Source organism: Athene noctua, chromosome 1 (assembly GCF_965140245.1).
Source record: "Athene noctua chromosome 1, bAthNoc1.hap1.1, whole genome shotgun sequence".
In the NCBI taxonomy this organism is placed as follows: Eukaryota; Metazoa; Chordata; class Aves; order Strigiformes; family Strigidae; genus Athene; species Athene noctua.
The window spans coordinates 108710297-108728876 of NC_134037.1; the positions used below are offsets into that span (position 1 = coordinate 108710297).

At 47.4% G+C, this 18580-nt stretch overlaps 1 protein-coding gene across 3 annotated transcripts in view; it reads left to right on the forward strand.

Annotated features, from left to right (window-relative positions):
* Window positions 1-1484: 1484 nt before the first annotated feature.
* The window catches only part of CAPN2 (calpain 2), a 28457-nt gene continuing 11361 nt past the window's right edge, over window positions 1485-18580 (forward strand). The window contains exons 1-10 of one of the 3 annotated variants that reach the window (XM_074897282.1): window positions 1485-1755; window positions 3028-3097; window positions 10953-11071; window positions 11449-11582; window positions 12461-12629; window positions 14631-14714; window positions 16224-16309; window positions 16816-16890; window positions 17112-17272; window positions 17618-17787. In XM_074897282.1, the coding sequence (XP_074753383.1) occupies window positions 1537-1755; window positions 3028-3097; window positions 10953-11071; window positions 11449-11582; window positions 12461-12629; window positions 14631-14714; window positions 16224-16309; window positions 16816-16890; window positions 17112-17272; window positions 17618-17787 (1287 nt within the window). In that variant the 5' untranslated portion in view covers window positions 1485-1536. Of the gene's footprint in view, window positions 1756-1897; window positions 2136-3027; window positions 3098-10952; window positions 11072-11448; window positions 11583-12460; window positions 12630-14630; window positions 14715-16223; window positions 16310-16815; window positions 16891-17111; window positions 17273-17617; window positions 17800-18580 lie in introns of those variants that run through there. The other 2 variants (XM_074897283.1, XM_074897281.1) reach the window with 2 other exon arrangements.

Genomic DNA, 18580 nt, shown 5'->3' on the forward strand with positions numbered 1-18580 from the left:
ATGATTTCCTTTTACCATGACTCTTGACAAATCAGAAGAGTCGCATCTGTGGCAGCTGTACAGATTTCAACCACTGCGTGGAGCCAAACAAACGCCTTTTCAGCAGCCCTACAGCTCCCAGATCTGTCACATTAGGATGCCACATGGCCACGTGGGTTAAACTCCTAGGTGGTGAGGTGCTGTTGTCTCTTAGTCTCCTGGTTCGGTAGATGGCCTTCTTGCCTGTAAGATAATTCAGCACTGCTCAATGAATTGAAAGGGTCGAGCAAAACCATCCTCTGGTGTCATACTGTGTCTGACTAGAGCTTCAGCACAGCCATGCTGGAGATCTTGGCTAATGGTGTACCCGTAATTGAGTGCACACAGCATGTACCAGCTCTGTTCAGAGAGCACTTACAGCGTGCAACTTTACTTGATCTACTTCCACTTCTCCATGTGCAATTGATTTGCCACGTGTCTTGATACTATGCTAAAAATACCATTATTCTCTTTATTAGGAGAGATCCGCTGACTCCCAAGGAAGAGGAGACACCTTCAAAGCGGAGCAAAGTTGGTCTGCACCTGGCCAGGTTTGGACAACCTCACAGGTGACATCAGGAATGCTGCCTTGCACGGCTGTGATCTACGCAGGTGTCACTGCCTGGTGTGGCTCATACAACTCTCATATCTAACCTCAAAAAGATTTTGGGGGCCTTCTCTGCTACATTGTGAATTGAATGGGCAATGCTTATCTTTTTTTCCTAATTAATAGCAACAGCTTCCCACATAACTGTGTAAGTAGGACCTGTGCTGACTATAGGCAATCATAAGTGATTGAAGTCTGAAACCAGTGAGCAAACGGACAGTGTTTCCTGGTGCATCGAGGTACCATGTCTCAGCAACGAAGAAAAACTTTGTAATTTTCAAGGAAAACTTCCCACCACATCTCAGCAAACAGTACAGCCAGGTATTTTATGATTCTTTAGAGGTCTTTCAAACAGTAACGCTCATTTTAGTCAGATAGGATGGCTCTAAACAAGTGTTTAGTGCATCCAGGGCTTAAGATATGACCCACAAAAGGAGGTGCCTCCCCCTCCGCGGGAGCCGGGCAGGCAGCGCGGGCGGAGGGTGCAGCACCGAGGGCTCTCAGCCTCTGCGCCGCCGCCCCGGGAATGCTGCCTGGCGCCCGGCACGGCCTGAGTCAGACCTAAAATATGAAACGAATGGTTTGAATTCTCCCTTGGAGGGCTGCCAGCAGCAGCATTTCAGCCCCCCTTGGCAGCAGCAGGCCGCCGAAGCGGAGACGCTCCTGTCCCCGCTCCGCGCGGCAGGGCTGCGCCTCTGGGGGGAACTCCTTGCGTGCGGTTTGGGCTGCGCAGGGGGTGTAGGTGGATTCATGTCAGCGGTGACAGTCACACATGCTTTGGTTACCACCAGCAAATCAAGCTGTAAGCGATTTCTGTTGTGCGCAGTGTTCAAAATCGTAACAGGATGACGATACAGGGTACATATGTACCATATTAGGTTTTGAGCCGTATTAGAAAAAAAGTCAAAGGAATGGAAAAAAAACTAAGCTTACAGATTTGGACATGGATGCTTCTGGGTTTTACGGAGGAAATACCGATTATTTTAACCGATGAATACATGTGCCAGTGTGGGAGCCAGGGCTGGCGCAGATGTGAAGCCGCTGAGCTGCCCAGCTGCGGGGGGGACTGTGCTTCCCTTCGGGTCCAGGGGACCAGAAATGGACACCGCGGGACACGCACGCACACACACGTTTGTTCACCCGTGCCCCGGAGGGGGTGGCGCGGGGCTGAGCCCTGGCGGCACTCTGACACCCGCCGGGAGGGTTGGGGGGGGATGCCGGGCGGGGCCGGGACGTGCCGGGGCGGGGCGGCGGCAGCCCCGGCGGCGGGGCGATGGCGGGGATGGCGGCGGCGGTGGCGAAGGAGCGGGCGGTGGCGTTGGGCGCGGGGCGGCACGACCACGCCGTCCCCTACCTGGGCCAGGATTTCGGGGTGCTGCGGCAGGAGTGCCTGCGGGAGGGGCGGCTCTTCCAGGACCCCTCCTTCCCCGCCGGCCCCACCGCCCTCGGCTACCGGGAGCTGGGGCCCAGCTCCTTCAAGACACAGGGCGTTGTCTGGCGCAGACCCACGGTAGGGTGGTGGCGGTGGGGGGGGGGCGAGATCCCGGGGGTATCATTTCGCGGCACCACCGCCCCTTTTCACCCCCCACTCCCCCCTCCATTGGCGTTGATTTAATCCTGCGGGGGCTGTGCGTGTGCAGTTCGCAGTCCCCCCCCTCTCCCTCTCGGCCCGCCCGAGGCGCGTTTTTCCGCGGCCCCGGGCTGGGTCCCGCTCCCGCAGCCCCCAGCCGGCTGCAGAATCCCGGTGCGCCCGTTTTGTGAGGCCGCGGGTGCTCAGAGCGCTGGGGGGGTCCCTTCACCCGGGGTCCGGGCTAGCAGGGTGGCCAGCGGGCTCCTTCTGCAGAACAAACAGCAGAAAAGCCCTTTGCCTCTCCGGCCTGGATCCTCCGTGCGGACCATCCGCTCGCTTTGGGTAGCGCTCGGGGCTGTCGCTTGGGGTAACTTTTTTCCTTGGCAGAGAGACGATGGGCTGACGGAGCTGACTGCCATGCGGAGTTTTCCTTCAGGAGCCCTCGCTCAGCCTGTCCCTCTGGCTACAGAAGCAGCCCTGCCTGGCCACGGGAGCCACCCGGCCAGATGGACACCGGGGTGCCCAGGCGTTTGTGAGAGACCCCGACATAGTCAGTGGTGGGGAGGTAACAGTGAAGTGGTGTGTGCACGCATGTGAAAACGCCGTGGACCTCCTGGCACATACTGTGAGGTGGCTGCCCACAAGCTTTGGTCACCAGCTCCCGTTCTCACCGTGCTTAGCGTGTCTGGTGCCCGCGCTCATTCCTGACCTGCTCCATCTCTGTGACGTTCATCTGCTGCGGTCAATTGCTTGTTTAAATTCGCTGCAAGCAGCGCCTTGTTCCCTCCCTGACCTGTGGATATATGTAATGCAAGGTTTGTTTTGTTCCCAGGAGCTGTGTTCCTGCCCCCAGTTCATAGCCAGTGGAGCCACTCGCACAGACATCTGCCAAGGGGCCTTAGGTAAGGCACAGGCACAAAGCTGTGTTTTCTTCGCCTCAGGACACCACAGTTTATAGTAGACTGTAACTCACTCTCTAAATACATCGTTTTGCATCCTACCACCTCTCTTGGCGTCAAATCAGATCTTTCTTGCCTTTTCTCGGCAGCTGCAGGTAGGGACCACATGTGTTTGGCTGCTGAGCACAGCCTTGATGCTTGCACCAGTCAGGGATGACACAGACTGGTTTTCTGGTGGCTTTTCTAATCAGTACCACTTCCTTTCATGTCCACATCTGTGTGCCTTGAGTAACTTGACTAATTTCTGCCTCTAACAGAAGAGCAATTGAGTGTGTAGCGGGGTGTTTCCCCAGTGGGAGAGAGTGATGCCAAGCAGGAGGGACCCCCTGAAACCTGGAAAGATGCAGTGCAGAAAAACCAAATTATACAGAGGGTTTCCCAGCTGCTCGCCAGCTCTCAAGGAAAACAAACCAGGTATTTCAGAAGGGATGGGCCCACCTGTGAGCCCTCTGCTTTTGCCATGGCTGCCACTAAGTTTGTGCAGTGGCAGCCTCTGGGTCAGCTGCTCCAGAGGAGCCCAGGGAGCTGCAAGGAAGCCCCAGGGGACAGTGGGAAGTGGGTGACTTAACCTGGCTGTGCATGCCCAGGCATCTCCTGTCTCAAAGCCTCTCTCCTGCCTTGCTCACTGGAAGAAGTTTTAGGTGAGTGCCTCTGTGCCTCTCCTCCCAGAAGGCAGCGTGGAGGCTGGCGAGGAGGGCAGCTGTGGGGGTGCGAGAGGAAATAAGTGGAGTGGAAGTGGTGAGGCTCCTGTTTATTCCATAACTGCAGGGACAGGATTTTAGATTGGATTGATAGCATAGTCGAGGGAAAGCTCTCCATGGAGGGAAACGTGACTAATACATGCTGTGAGTTGGGCTTTTGCAATGGGGTTGGCAAAAGAACAGAGTTCTGCTTGTTTGCTTTTTATCAGCATAATCTTAACTGTGTTGTGGCTTCCTAGTTTCTAGTTCTGCTGCTGCTATTTATGTTTTCATATCCAAAAATAATGGATAGGGAAGCTTATTTCAATGGTTTGTGCTTGTGTTTTCTTTCAGAAGTTATTCAGGTAGTGCTTTAACTAGATACAATTTATGTGAAAAGGCCTAAGAATAAAAATTACTTAGTCTGTGAATTTAGTTCTCCTCATGCCCCAATACAATTTGAGGTATAGATTAGACTCTGAGTCTGATGACTGTTGTGTCATCAGTGAAGTCCTTGGCATGTCACTAGCTGCCTTCATGTCTTCTCTCTCTGCCCGATGTCATGTCTCCCGCCATGACTACTTTGGCATAAAGCATCTCCCAATGCTTAACACGTGCCAGACATCTGTCTTCTTTTTTTTATTGTATTTATTTATTTTTCCTCCCTATTGTGAAACTTCACAGCTAAGGAATAGTTCAGTGTGAAATGACAGTTTATTGTAATGCTGTTTCAACAGCTGGCACTCTGCATAGATGCTCATTTCTGAAGGCACTTAGTTGCTTTCTGCCTTCTTGAGGCTTCCAGCTTTTCCATCCAGATGTTGTGGCAGCAAAAGCACTGTCATGAAAGATTTGTAACCTAGCAACTTGACAAACTGTAACTCCACAACTTGAAAACTAATGCCAAATCTTGTTTTAAATTGAGGAAAGTATTTGCTGTCTTAATGGTCTTTGAACCAGTCAGATGTTCTCATGAGGTTATACGGTATCACCAAAGGATATGAACTGACTCACAGCTTGTACTATTTTTATCTCCTGAAACAGTATTTGAGTAGAAGGTTGTTAGTGTTCTTGTTTATATTACTGTTTTCACCATGACTAAATACTGCTGTGACTCGACCACCTCTCTTAGGAATTTGGGCAGGATTTTGGTACTGTGTGATAGTTTAATGGTTCATTAAAAACTAGATGCTGTTGATCTTTTCTGTGTATAGCCATTGCGTTACTAAGAGCCTGTATTGAATCTCTACTTTTTCACACAATGTGGCTAGCAGATGTGCTGTACAAATGCTTTTTTTTTTTTTTTTTTGCCACTGCCTCATCTGACACAGGCGTTTCTATCAATACATTTGCTTGAGCTTCCATGTACTTGAACTTTGTGTGCCAACACTGATGTCCCATCACATTTTAGAGTGTTACAGAGAAGATTGCACTGGAAGATGTCAAGTGCTCTCAGAAACCTGTACTTTTTATTATGTTGCCTTTTTCCGTAGGAAGCTTTTGTAGTCTTACTAATCTCCTAAAAGGCTTGATCACAAAGCAACAGACCTGTACCCACATGGAGTTTCATCACTGTTACTAAGCTGTTCAGAACATCTTGGAGTACTGCAGGGACAGATGAGGCATCCAAAGCACACACACACCCCGTTGCTGCTGCAGCAGCCTTCCCAGCAGGGGCTGCGTAACCAAACAGCTCAGCTAATAAGCAGTGGTGCAGATGTTTCTTTTGGCTTAGGAGTCTTTGGTCTGTGGGCCAGATGCAGCCTATAAATCTGTTTAATTGTTTTTGACCTGGACTATTTGATACTGTAATGTGTAAAAGGTGTAGCTGATGATCAGTGCAGAAAGGTTGTCCCCTTACCAAGGCAGCAGTACATTAGGTTCTCCAGACACCAAAATTCTGCCCCTTGGGCTTTGGATTATCCTTTATTCTGTTTTTGTTGCTTGTTAGGAGAAACTTTTAAAGGTGAGTATTTGGAATTAGTTTTGCAGTATGATGATGGTATTTGGCTCAGAATAGCAGCACATGGGATGTGGTGACTCATTACAGCAGAGGGGAGGAACCAAAGCCACTGTGGAGAGGAAGCTTATTCACCCTAAACCACCTTCTTTGGAGGGGATATCACCATGGTATCACAACACTGGGGCGTACACAGCACAGTATCTCTCATCTACTGTTTAGACACAGGTGTCTCCTCCTTAAAAATGTGTGGAAAAATAATGAATTGAGTAGGATGAATTTAGAAAATTAGATGCATAGTTTTCCCATGCTGGCAACCGCTGTACTGTAAGTGGGTAGCCACAGCCTTATGTTTCTAACCAGAAAACTTCCTGGAATCCCATGGTATTAAGATAAATACATTCAGCCATTGATATAGTTGTTAATCTATAGCTATGAGTGTTTTAAAATAATGATGTGTCTGTGATTGGCTTAATGTACATTTTTCCTTTGACTCCATGACACCTGGGCTGTGTGGTGACCAGAGGAGCTGCCTTTCACTTACAGCCCTCCACATGCTTCATGGGGATGCTTGGCTTGTCTTTGCTCTCCGGAATGGCCAGTTTTATGCTCTTATGGCTATTTGTGCTTGCCTTGCAATTACGTTTTTTGTAATGTTCATAGCTGGAGATTAGGTAAATGCAGAGATGAATGTATAGAAATAAATAATAAAACACTGATAGCAACAAAAAGGAAACATGACAGGAGAAAATAGTACTTCTTGTTAATATAAATAGACTCACCCTGATAATATTCCATTTTCTGATAACTTTGTTTGGCCTATTGTATTGCGCATTTACAAAAATTCTCCATGATTAACCTTGCCTTGCTAACACTCCTTTCAAATTCTTCATATAAGTAACCATCTGTTAGCCTCCTCTTGGACTTTCCATCTCTATCAAAGGAAAGTCACTCTTCAGAGCCTTACAAAAGTACCACCTCTTATAGTTAAGACTATTTGGTAAAGACCCTGCTCAGACTTACTTAGCGCAGACTAAAACTCTGGGTATTATCACAAGATCTGTTCTCACCCAGGCTTTGAATTATCAGGTCTACTTTTAGTGATGTCTGTTCAGCAAGGGAGAGATGATATCCTGACTGTTGAGCAATTTTTAAATGTGGAAACTAAAGGGTGGTGTGTCTCACATATATGCTGCATCTGGCTTTTAACCTCAAGAAGGCCTTGCCCAGAGTTGTCCGAGTTAAGATCTATGTCTGACTCCAAATTCTCCTTAGAAACCAGTATAAAGTTCAACGAAGAGATTTTACAACAAAGCTGCTGTTTCTTTCTCCTGTCTACCTTGATGGGACAGCTAGAAAGTAAAGGAAACTCTTTTTAAACTCTGCTTATGGACCTATGAGTCCTCTAGGGGAAGTTTCTCTTCCTTGAACTTTAGTGCTTCTTATATACAGGGGAAAGCTGACTCAAAGATGTATTATAGCATTAAAGGGTGTATGCTCTTAATCTAGATGCCTAAACAGCTTCTTGACCAAGGCTTCCTGAGCTACTGTGGTCATATCAAGTTGTTCGCTTATTCTTTCTGTGTTCTCTTTGCCTGCCCAGACCCTGCCTTGTTTATGGAATAGAAATGCTAATATTTCTTCAGAGGAGTGGTGAGACAGCTACCCTCTGAGCCAGACCTGCTGCTAATCTAAATCAGCACAGTTTTCCTGAGGGTAGTAACATCAGTGTCAAATGCTCTGAGGGTCTTTTGGAGCGATGAAGTTTGCCTGGTTGAGTAAGGCTGAGCAACATGAACTCTAGTTTATGCTGCAGGTTGAGCAATAGAGAGGAAAAACACCTCCACAGCTGACTGTGAGCAAGGGGCACAGGACATGCCTCGAGCTGTTTCCACGCACCCGATAGAGCATGCACAGAGTGCCTTCAGCTCTGCCTGCAGCTTTATTGTAGAGGCCAAGATCTGTATGGTTTTACCCAGTTGTGCCTTAGGACTGGCACAGCAGTGCTGAGCAGGCTGAGTTCCTCACTCTCTGGGTTTGTCTGATTTAGTCTAAATGAGAGCATGGGTCTGCCTGACCATGTGAAGACATCCTAGTAGTCTAGGTAAGCATACCTGTATTGACTTTAGTCTCGCTAGTATATGTCTGAGATGCCAGAGAGTTGCTTCACTTCTGAGTTGTGCATGTCTGTCTGTAAAAGCCTTGCAGACCATGGGATGTGTGCTGGAGTTGTTCTGCTGCTCAGACAGGCACCTGTCTGCTGTTTATCACTTATTTGGCCTCTGTGCTGAGGTGAGAGCGGTTAACTTATCAGTTTGTATATTTGTGACTTGTCTCATGCTTGTTCCCAGTGTTAAGGATGCTTTGAGATTGGTGTTTGTTAGAAATTTAAAAACTCACTAAGGCTTGCTAACTGGTCCCAGATGTGAATGATTGTTCCTGCTGGAGCAGGAATACAGTGGCAGGGAGAATGAAGATCCCTGCTCTTTTTCTTTTAGGATTTTGATGGTCTCAAACACCCAGTGGCTCCTGGGTGCTAGAAGCAGTGTATCTGTGGGGGAGGCCAAGGGTTATCTGCCTATGTGCTGTTCTGGGGTGTTGATGGAGAGTGCTCAGCCTTCCTGTGGTGTGTGCTGGTCCAGTGCACATGTATATTTACATGCATCCCCTTCTCCCACAGTGTTTCTGACATACAGTATTTCTACTGCCAAATTCATAACAACCCACAGCTTTCTTGACCCAGAAGAGTCCTGTCACAAGCTGTGACCTCCTTTAACTCAGTACGATGACAGAAAGACTTGTTTGTCTGGGTTAATGAATTGACCTGTTGTGTGATGAGTGCCAGTGGGAGAAAAACAAATTAAGGAGGAAGGAGTGGAGACAACGTGATATTAATTCAGAAGTAGTATGGTATGAATTCAGCCTGACCCCACAAGAGCCGCAGTCAAAGTGCCAGGGCTGTTCTCTAGCAGCAAGTTGTCCCTTGGACTTGAAGAACCCCAACTTTTGTTCAGAAACTAGTTTTGGAGACTTAATAAAAACAGGGATCCTTGGTACAGAAGGGATCTCTGGGTAGCCTCTCCCAAGTGATTACCATGTTATCAGGTTTGTTTGATGACTCCTTTGGGGGAAAAAAAAAAAAAAAGAAAACCATAAAAATAGCTTTGTACAGGTAGGCTGTGTGTGGGAGAGCACAGATCTAAGCTGAATTGAAGACCTGTTGTTGCCTTTTGACCAAAGGGTTTGTTTGCTGAGCCCTTTAACGTCCTTGTCTATAAGGAGAACTGCTGTGAAGGTCAATTGCTAAAGCCCTCACACTGCTGCGGGACAGAGGATCATGCTGCTAAGCGTAGATTAGCCCATCTAAAAATGTCTCTTAGTGTCTTCTGACCCCAATCTCTTTCCCAGCCAAGCGCCTTTGCTGTGCTTGGTAGTGCCTCTGAATGCACCATGGCACTGGCATCGGAGGATGCTCAGCTCCCGGGGAAGAGGGTCTCAACGCTACAAAGGAGGCTCTAAGAAGAGGTGCCATTTTGCAGGGTGAGGTGGATGTGCTATCGCAGAGGAGGGAGGGGAACATCCTCATTGCTTCATAACCTGTCACAGGAGAATGGCAAGGTGACTTTCCTGTTTGAAAAACTTCTCTGGCACGATGATTTCTCCATTGCAGTACAAGCAGCCAGAGGCAGGGCTGAAGGGAAAGTTTTATGTTCAGTTCTTCTCTTCTAGGTTATGAAATAGTAAAAGCATCTCAAATTTTGAAATTTTTCTGCAATTTCACATTTCTACCTTTTGTGGGATGCAAAAAGGGCCATGGAACTAATGTCATTCATAGAGCGGCTGCTGCGGATCAGCTGTGAAAAGTGATGAGTAGCTGGAGGGAGTTGCAGGTGGCCTGTGCTCCTCCTTGTGCTGAGTAGTGATGGATTTGGCCTGAGGGTGGCCCTCAAGAGCAGCCTTATAGTTAACTCTCCTTGAGACTTTCTCTTATTTGAATCTCAGCTTCTCACCCTGTAGCTTTTGACCCTTTTCCTATAGGAGAGAGCTGGCTGTATAGAGACTGCTGCTTTGCTGGCTTGCTAGCAGCTGCAGCTGGTTCCTGTTTCTTGAACCTGCAATCCTACACCTGCTGCAGGACCATTTTGGGGGACCTGATGTATAATACCGACTTTCCCATGTTCACAAAGCAAGGCAACAGCAGATGTGGTAATGATAACAAGGAGTTTTGTGTTGGGCTGTGGGAGTCAGGGGATCGGCTGGGTCTTTAAATCTCTAATCACCTGGCTAATGGGCTGCAGGAGGCCCATGATTGAGCAGAAAGGTAACCGCTGTTAAAGTGACACTGGTTTCTGAAAATAATTACAAAAAATAGAGGTAATGTTTATATAGTTGTGGTCTCCTCCTCCCTTTGCTTGGTGGGAGGTGGTGTGGAAAAATCCTATGCAGACAGCCTGGGCCCTGGGGCTCTGGTGCGCGGGCTCGGTGTACGTTGGCTCCATCCCAGGAAGGGTGAAGAGGTGTATAGGACTGGGGAACAGAGCCTGCCTTCAGACCTTTTCTGACTCTGTGACTAGTGCCAGAGACAGATGTGGGCTAAACAGAGAGGCCTCTAGCAAGAGCCTCCAGATCTGGTAGGAGGCTGGCAAGAGACCTTAAAGGGAGCTCATCTGTAGGATAGGTCTCTGGATGGCAAGTCAACAGGCATTTATTAAACATGAAGGAGGGTAAGGAAAACAGCCTGTGCTTGAGGAAACACTGGCCTTTGGAGGAGAAAGTGCACCCCTGAGTACCTGCATGTGCCCACTGGCCCCGCTCTTCACCTTGTCCCTGTGCTGCTTCCTAACCTGTAGACACTCAATTGAATATTAAGTTTTCTCTCAAATAGTCCCAACATGGACTATACAAAAGTCTGCTTTTACTTTCCTTTTTTTGCTTTGGTCTTGAAGAAATGCAACACTTGCCTGGAAATGGTGGGTATTTGTGTGCATACATTTGATCTGTTTTAGAGGTAAAGTGATGGGAGGGATCATCTGTTCACAGCTGAAGTGATTAGTGGTTATAATGCATAACCCCTATGCAGTATAAAAACTAAGGAGTAAAGTTTGAATAATAAATGGTGTCCTTTTTTTTCTTTTTTTTTTTTTTTTTTTTTTTACAGGGGACTGTTGGCTCTTGGCTGCTATTGCCTCTCTCACCCTGAATGAAGAAATTCTGGCCCGTGTTGTTCCCAAAGACCAGAGTTTCCAAGATAAATATGCAGGAATTTTCCATTTCCAGGTAGGTGGAAAACAGCCTTCCCCCTCAGTGCAGTTGTCCAGGAGCCAGTGTGACTGTCTTATGTCTCTGTGTCTGGTGTTTCCTGGAACACTCTGAGGGACATCAAAGAGCCAGGCAAAAAAAAGGAGACATCCAAGAAGGGTGATGGTGGTGGAAAGAAGAAAACTGCTAACCAAAGAGCTGGGAGCATGGGCTGTCTTTGTGGTCCTTCCTTCATCAGCAGATCCAGCTGAGGACATGAATCCCTGAAGAGGGTGGGCAAAGCTGGCTGTGAGGGGGATTGCTTTTCCTCTAGGGAATCAGTTAGCAGATAAATGTCCTGGTGGCCTGAGTGCACAGCATGGGGCAGTGATGAGGTGTTTGTGCTCTCTTTCCAGTTCTGGCAGTATGGGGAATGGGTGGACGTTGTGGTGGACGACAGACTGCCCACCAAGAACGGGGAGCTGCTCTTCGTGCACTCAGCGGAGGGCAGCGAGTTCTGGAGCGCGCTGCTGGAGAAGGCCTACGCCAAGTGAGTCAAGTGGGCTTTCACCCCACTCAGATCTCCCAATGTCTCTGCTTCCCCATAGCATCCTCAATGGCACAGATACTAGGCATTTCAAATGTCAGCCTAATTATTAGCCTTTACAGCTTCTGGAGTAGCCCACAATGGCTGCTTTACTAAAGCTTTGTTGACAGGTGCTTAAGACAAGTAGCCAAAGGTACTGGCTTTGTTGCTAGCCAAGAAAAATAGCCCTTGTGTCTCATGGCAAGGCTGCTCCTAGAGTGCTGTCTCCTGTCACCAGGGCCTGGGAAGCTCCTTTTCATGTGCTCTAGGCACCTGTGAGGGCTTGCAGCTGCAGTGCTTCAGTGTGCAAATCACACCAGTCCACATGCCCAGGTCTCTGTTCAACGTGAAAATGCTCAAATCCAAATTTCCAGTTTGGGGGTGGTCAGGAGGAATTCTGCTATCTGACATTACTATTTTCAGTTGGCTTAAGACACTGAACTGATTTAGACCAGCTGAAAATCAGACTTACAATTGTTAAAGGGATTAAAAAACTGTGTGGAACTAGACAGGCAAGTTGTTGGATCTTGATTTCTTTTAATACTATTTTTTTCTTCAAATAGGTTCATGATTTTTGTCATTGACATGACTGAACCTGCAACCTGTATATATGATCATGTAAGATTTTATGCTAGGCTTTCCAATTACAGAGGTCTAAGAAGCAAAGCTGAATGGAGAGCGTGTTCATAGGTGCTGTTGAAAGCAGAAATGTCCTAACCATTGGCATAACTGAGTGCCTCTCTCCAAGAGAAGAGGAGAATAGGGAACCTGATGGTTGTGTGTGTGTGAAGAAGAAAATGGGGAGTCTGATGGCTCTGTGTGTGTGTCCCCTTTCCATGCAGGCTGAATGGATCATATGAGTCTCTCTCTGGTGGTACCACCACTGAAGGTTTTGAGGACTTCACTGGTGGAATTGCAGAATGGTATGAGCTGCAGAAAGCACCACCCAACCTCTTCAGAATCATTCAGAAGGCACTTCAGAAAGGCTCTCTCCTTGGCTGCTCCATTGATGTGAGTTAGCAAGTTTATTGCTGGATGCTCAGCTTTTGCTGTGCATGTGGGCAGCTGCAGCGTGAACCCGTGGTCCATCTGCAAGAGGTGCACAAAGGGTGCTGGTCTCCTCTGCCTATGGTTCTCTACCTTGTGTCTGGAGAATTTGACCCAAGTGCATGACACAGGCACGGGCTCTTCTGGGGGGTTAGGTTGAAATGTAGACTTCATTAGTTCATGGGTAAAAGCTCGTTGTCTCCCTTGTGTTTCTTCCTCAAGACCTAGAGCTTTTGCTGTTTCATAGGTTCACGGTAATGAATCATACGGGGAACTCATTAAGGGTCCTGATGTACATCTTTGTTCTTAAGAAAGCCTGTGGCTCGGCAGCAGGTTGGTACAGCTGAGTAGGTTTGAACAGAAAGCTGATGCTAATGGCTCCCTGCAGTCAGATGATCAGAGGTGGCAACCTCTGTCCTTGGTGTCGCCTGTTTGTTGCACACATTGTTCCAAAATGTTCCCCAAAAATCTGGGATCTGTTCTTGAAGCAGGGAGGCTTGGACTGTTGGCAGGCCTTTAAAAGGCTTTATATGGGAAAGCACGTCGTCAAAAGCTGAACCTGCACACGAAAGGGAAGAGGCACTTTAGCCCTGCCTGCAAAGATTCAGCATCATTTTTAGCCTTACTGAAATGAGTCGTACATATTGTTGCTGTGATAATTACCCTAATCCCAAATGAGATTACATCTTTGTTATGTCTAAAGGGAAGGTAAACTGTTTACAAAAACTCCATTCACACTATAAATTCAAATGTTTCCTCCCATTTTTCAGGTTAAATCAGAGTCTCAGGAGAGGGAAGCTTCACAGCAGGCAAAGTACTTGGTTAATGTCAGCATGCGACTTTGCACCATTTTTGAGGCCTGTTTTACTCATTTGCAGTTAGATAAGAATCTGGATTTTTGCTCCAGAATGATACAAATCTCTTGTCAGGGGTGGGGGGGGAATATATTCCATTGTTGGTAAATGCTGATACTTTCTGTATTGTAAACTAATTATGAGTGAGTTTAGCTTTTGAAAAGATCCTGTAAAGTCTTTCCTTGTCTTCTGTGAAAGAAATAGGGACACAAAGGTTAAACATTACATGGAAATTCACTGTGGGGCAGTAATAGGGCATGAATTGACAGCAGGAATCCTGCCTGCTTCATCCCACCCTCTTTTTTTTTTTTTTTTAAAGCTTCAAATATGCTTGTTTAAAGATCACATACTTTCTGAATTTGGGAAGGCAGTGACAACCACACATTTCATAGAGGGTTAAGCACCATTACAGCAAGATGTCAAGCAGTCACTTTCTAGCAAGAAGACTTTTCTCTGCAGTGTTTATAGGCCAGACTCCCCAAGTATTCTAGTGGCTGCAAAAAAGTGAGAGAGTGATATGCCTTCAGGTATGAATGGTATTCAAAGTGCGGCCTTTTCCCTTAGCTCCCTGCATAGCAGGTCCAAGGGTATCAGTGCTGGGGAAAGTCAGGGGAACCTCCCACCCTACTCTGGAGCTGAAGGAGGTGTTTTGATCTCAGAGCAAAGCAGTGGGGCTTGCTGGACCTGGGTGTGATCCCTGGTGATGACTGGGCAGCCTCAGGCCAGTCACCTGCTATGTTCCCCCTGGTCCCTTGAGAACAGGGAGTTCCTCATGTGTATCCCCTTTGTACAGCATTTGGAGGTGCACGGGAGGGGATGCAGCTCACCAAGTGTTTGGGAGGCAGGAGGGAGCTTTGCTGCAGCGCAGGGCTTCTGGCATGCACCCTGTGCCAGGAACGTGGGCCTTGGGGGCTCCAGCACCACCACACATGCTGCCATCCCCTCTCCCCACTGTGTCACACAGGTCACTCTCATTGTTTCTGTGCAGCAGCTAAACCACCCCGACAATCTCTCCCAGTGAGATTAAAGCTCTGTTGGAGGTGGAAGCTTTGCTCTGTTGTGTCCCTGGTGTGCAGGAAGCCACGCTCACCGACTTTCTTTGCTCCTCCAGATCACCAGTGCGGCAGAGACAGAGGCAGTCACTTCACAGAAGCTGGTGAAGGGACACGCGTACTCAGTCACCGGAGCAGAGGAGGTAGGTGCACTGCTCCAAAGCAGTAGCAAGCATTGCACGTGGTCATTCCCAGGCCACAGCAGCCACTAATTCATCTTCAATGTTGCAAATTCTTGAGTATCGCCCATTTTGCTGAATCAGGTTTTGAGTCTTTTCTTTCTGAAGGAATACTGAATTAGGTAGTGTGTTTTGGATAAACACAAACTTGTCGTCTTGGAGGTTTGATCAAAAAAACCCTTTTTTTTTCCCCCCGAGCATTGCTATTTCCCAGTGAGTGGGGCAGTGGGAAGCTCTGTGCAGAGAACACGCTACCCTCTGCTGGTGGACCAGGCCATTCAACGCATTTCTGTGTAGCAGGCAGCACTGTACCTTAAATGTACAGTGTGATCTAAGCAAGATGGGTGAGAGACATGTGCCAAGCAAAAAAAAAAAAAAAATTATTGTTCCTTAAATGCCTGCCAAGCAGCTCCTTTAAAGCTGGGCATGGTGTTTGAATGCAAGGTGCCTGTCCAAGAGGAGATGACTGGCAAAGGTAAGACATGTGAAAACAAAGGAAGCAGATCATGGCATCGTGCCACATGTGTAATGGACTTCTGGTTACTTCACTGATAATTATTTCTGAAACTTCAGAGTGAGATGTAGAGAGCCACTGCTAATGGGCAGGTTTATGTGTTTGTGTTTGGTGGTCTTCTCACAGCAAGAGCAGCGAAGAGGGAGTTTGACTTTAATTCACAAACAGGCATGATTTAGCCAGGCTTTTCCTCTGAAGGTACATGCAGGCTTTGTAAGGACAGTTCATCTTGGGCATTGGAACATCATTTCTGGACTGTGTGCAATTTTCTGGGCTTTGGGCTCCAGAGGTGCGGCAGCTCCTTCCTCAGATTAGTGCCATGTGTTCCCCATGAACACTGGGTGTTTCTACTGAAACTTCTGCAGCTTTGCTTGGCCTGGCCTCAGTGTGCACAGAGGTCAGCAGGTAACAAGCCAGGGCTTCAGCCCAGTGCAAGGAGGGGCTGACAGTGCTGCACTGCGAGACATTCGTGTGGTCACAGTGGTCATGGCCAGGCCGACTACCGTATTTCTTGTATTATCTTTATATAGAGAGAGGGAGAAAAAAGATGTTTGAATGTGAAAAGGCAGTTTATACACAGATGACAACTTAAGAGAAATACCCACTTGTATCTGCTTTTTGGCAGTCTTGTAGCAGGTTTACTTTCCCTTTGCTTGAAGTCCTGTCAGAGGTAATTATTTTAGCAGTGCAAAACAGACATTTTGGTTATTGTGAGCTTTGTTTTGTGCATGCTATAAACCTTCTCTGGGCAAGCTTGGGTGCATGGGGTTCATTCTAAATGGATTTGACTTACATGGCTTTTGGACCAGATGACGTGTGTTTGTGTATATACGTACACTTTAGCGTTTGTATAGCACTGAGATACTTACTTTGTCATGTGCTTTAATTCCCATAGAAAAGGTGAAAGGGAGCACAGTGCTGAGTCCCTGGGTAACTCCATACAATTCTGATCCCATCAGGTGAACTTCCGAGGAACAATGCAGAAGCTGATCAGAATCCGAAATCCCTGGGGGGAAGTGGAGTGGACCGGAAAATGGAATGATAAGTGAGTTGATGGATTGCACATTGCCCATAGGCTTTTACTGCAGGCATTGATGGTTCCTACAAACCTGTGTAGTTTCTGCTTCTTTAACAGTCCAGGCTCAGTGGTGAGCTACTGAAGACTTTCTTTCTAAAAGGGCTTTAAAAATCCATTTCTGCTGTTAGCAATGAAAGCTGGAGTTTACTTGTTTCTGTGGCTGGGCAGTATTTGTTCTGGGTCTTCCTTTTTCTAAAATGAAGCTCTGTCTCAGTCAAGGCATTAGCACTTTCTGAACGTAAAACTTTTTCTGATCCTTACCTTGGATATTTAAGAAGTGAGGTGTTGAATATCACAGGTCCCTGTATTTTAATTCTGCTGTGGTTTGAGAGCCCTGGGGCTGCTATCAGCTAGATATTGTGGAGTACTGCAATCATGTGGAGCTGTAAGGTAGCCTAATCATTGTGCCAGACCAGCTACATCAGGATTTAACCTTTACTCTACCCTATGGTTATTGTGGGATTGTCTTTCAGCTGCCCAAACTGGAGTGGCGTTGACCCTGAGGTGCGGGAGCGGCTGACCAGGAGGCATGAAGATGGGGAGTTTTGGTAAGTAGCACTGGGTTTCCATGCAGGCTGACGGGAATGTCTTCTCTGCTTTTTTTCACACAAAGTAATGTCTCCCAGTATGTTCTCCAAGATAAGTGAGCAAATTCACCCCAAATCCTAGTACTAAATCGCAGTGGGATAGAGGGAGGGTAGTCAAGGTGGTTGTATTATAAAACCTGTCTGTCCTAAGGAGACGTTGCCTGTGGCATTGCCTCCCACAGGATGGCGTTCAACGACTTCTTGAGACACTACTCCCGCCTGGAGATCTGCAACCTGACTCCAGACACCCTGGCAAGTGACAGGTACAAGAAGTGGAGCCTGCTGAAGCTGGATGGGAACTGGAGGCGAGGAGCCACTGCAGGGGGCTGCAGGAATTACCCAAGTAAGAGCGTGTGGTCAGCACTGTGATGGAGGAAACCCTTTATACACATCCACTTGTACTTTCTCTGGGCCCTTCTTCTGGGAGCTGGTTTGGGGTGGTCTGTGGAGAGGAGGATGTACCTGGGATATCCAGGACTGATGTCCAAAAAGTGCAAGTGTTTGGGAAGCGTGGCTCCCTGGTGAGGGTATAGTTGTGGTTGTCAAGGCTGGGGAGAGGACTGTTTTAGTTGTTCCTTCTCAGCTCATTTTGGAAGGCAGAGCCGTATATGTCATAGCTGATGTGTACATATCAGCACAGTTGCTTTTAAAGAATCCTCTGAGCAGTTTACATAAATCCACTTCCTAGACACTTTCTGGACAAATCCACAGTATTTAATCAAGCTGGAGGAAGAAGATGAGGATCCTGATGATCCTGAGGGGGGCTGTACTTTCCTCATTGGCCTGATTCAGAAGCACCGGCGGAAGCAGAGGAAGATGGGAGAGGACATGCATACCATCGGCTTTGCAATTTATGAGGTGAGTAAGGCAGTACAGGTACATGGGAGGAAGAGGAAAACTTAACCTATGAATGAGGTAGTGCAATCCTCAGACCAGGCTTTCTACCAAAACTCAGCTGGGTTGAGCTGGACACCAGCCGCAGTGAGGAAAAGTCCACTTAGATGTTTAAAAAATTGTCCTCCCTCAAAACAATGGTCAAGCAGAGAGACAGATACCCAGAGAGATGATGGAATCTGCATGCCTGTAGATACTCAAACCTAGACTGGACAACGTCCTGAGCAACCTCATCTAACTTTAATATTGGCTTGCTTTCACTAGGGGGTTGAGCAAAATGACCCACAGTGGCTGCTTCTCACCTTTAATATCCTGTACTTCTAAATGAAGGAGCAGAAGTATTTAAAAAACAAAAATGAAAAGTGCAGAAATCCAGCCTGACCTTCACCAAGCTGTGGTGAAAAGCAGCGCAGCCATGTTAGGGACATGACCCTAGCTAGGACACCTGCACTAGCTTGGTGAGTGTGAACCCAGCAGCAGACCCAGCCAAAACACCTGTAAAACTCCTTCTGCTGAATGAAGGGTCAGAGACATGTCTATGGTAACTCCTTAAGCCGGACATTTTGTTTAGAGCTGCAAACCAACTGTGCTTAACTGGCAGTGAAAATAGGACTGATAGTCTTGCTTGTGGGTTGCTCTGTAACTGTAGGCAATATGTGTGACTGCTTGCTTTCTCGATATCCCAGCTTTGGAGAAGCTTGTCAAAGAATCTGGTCACCATAGGCAAATAAGGTTTAGAACAAAGCCAGGTCCCCTG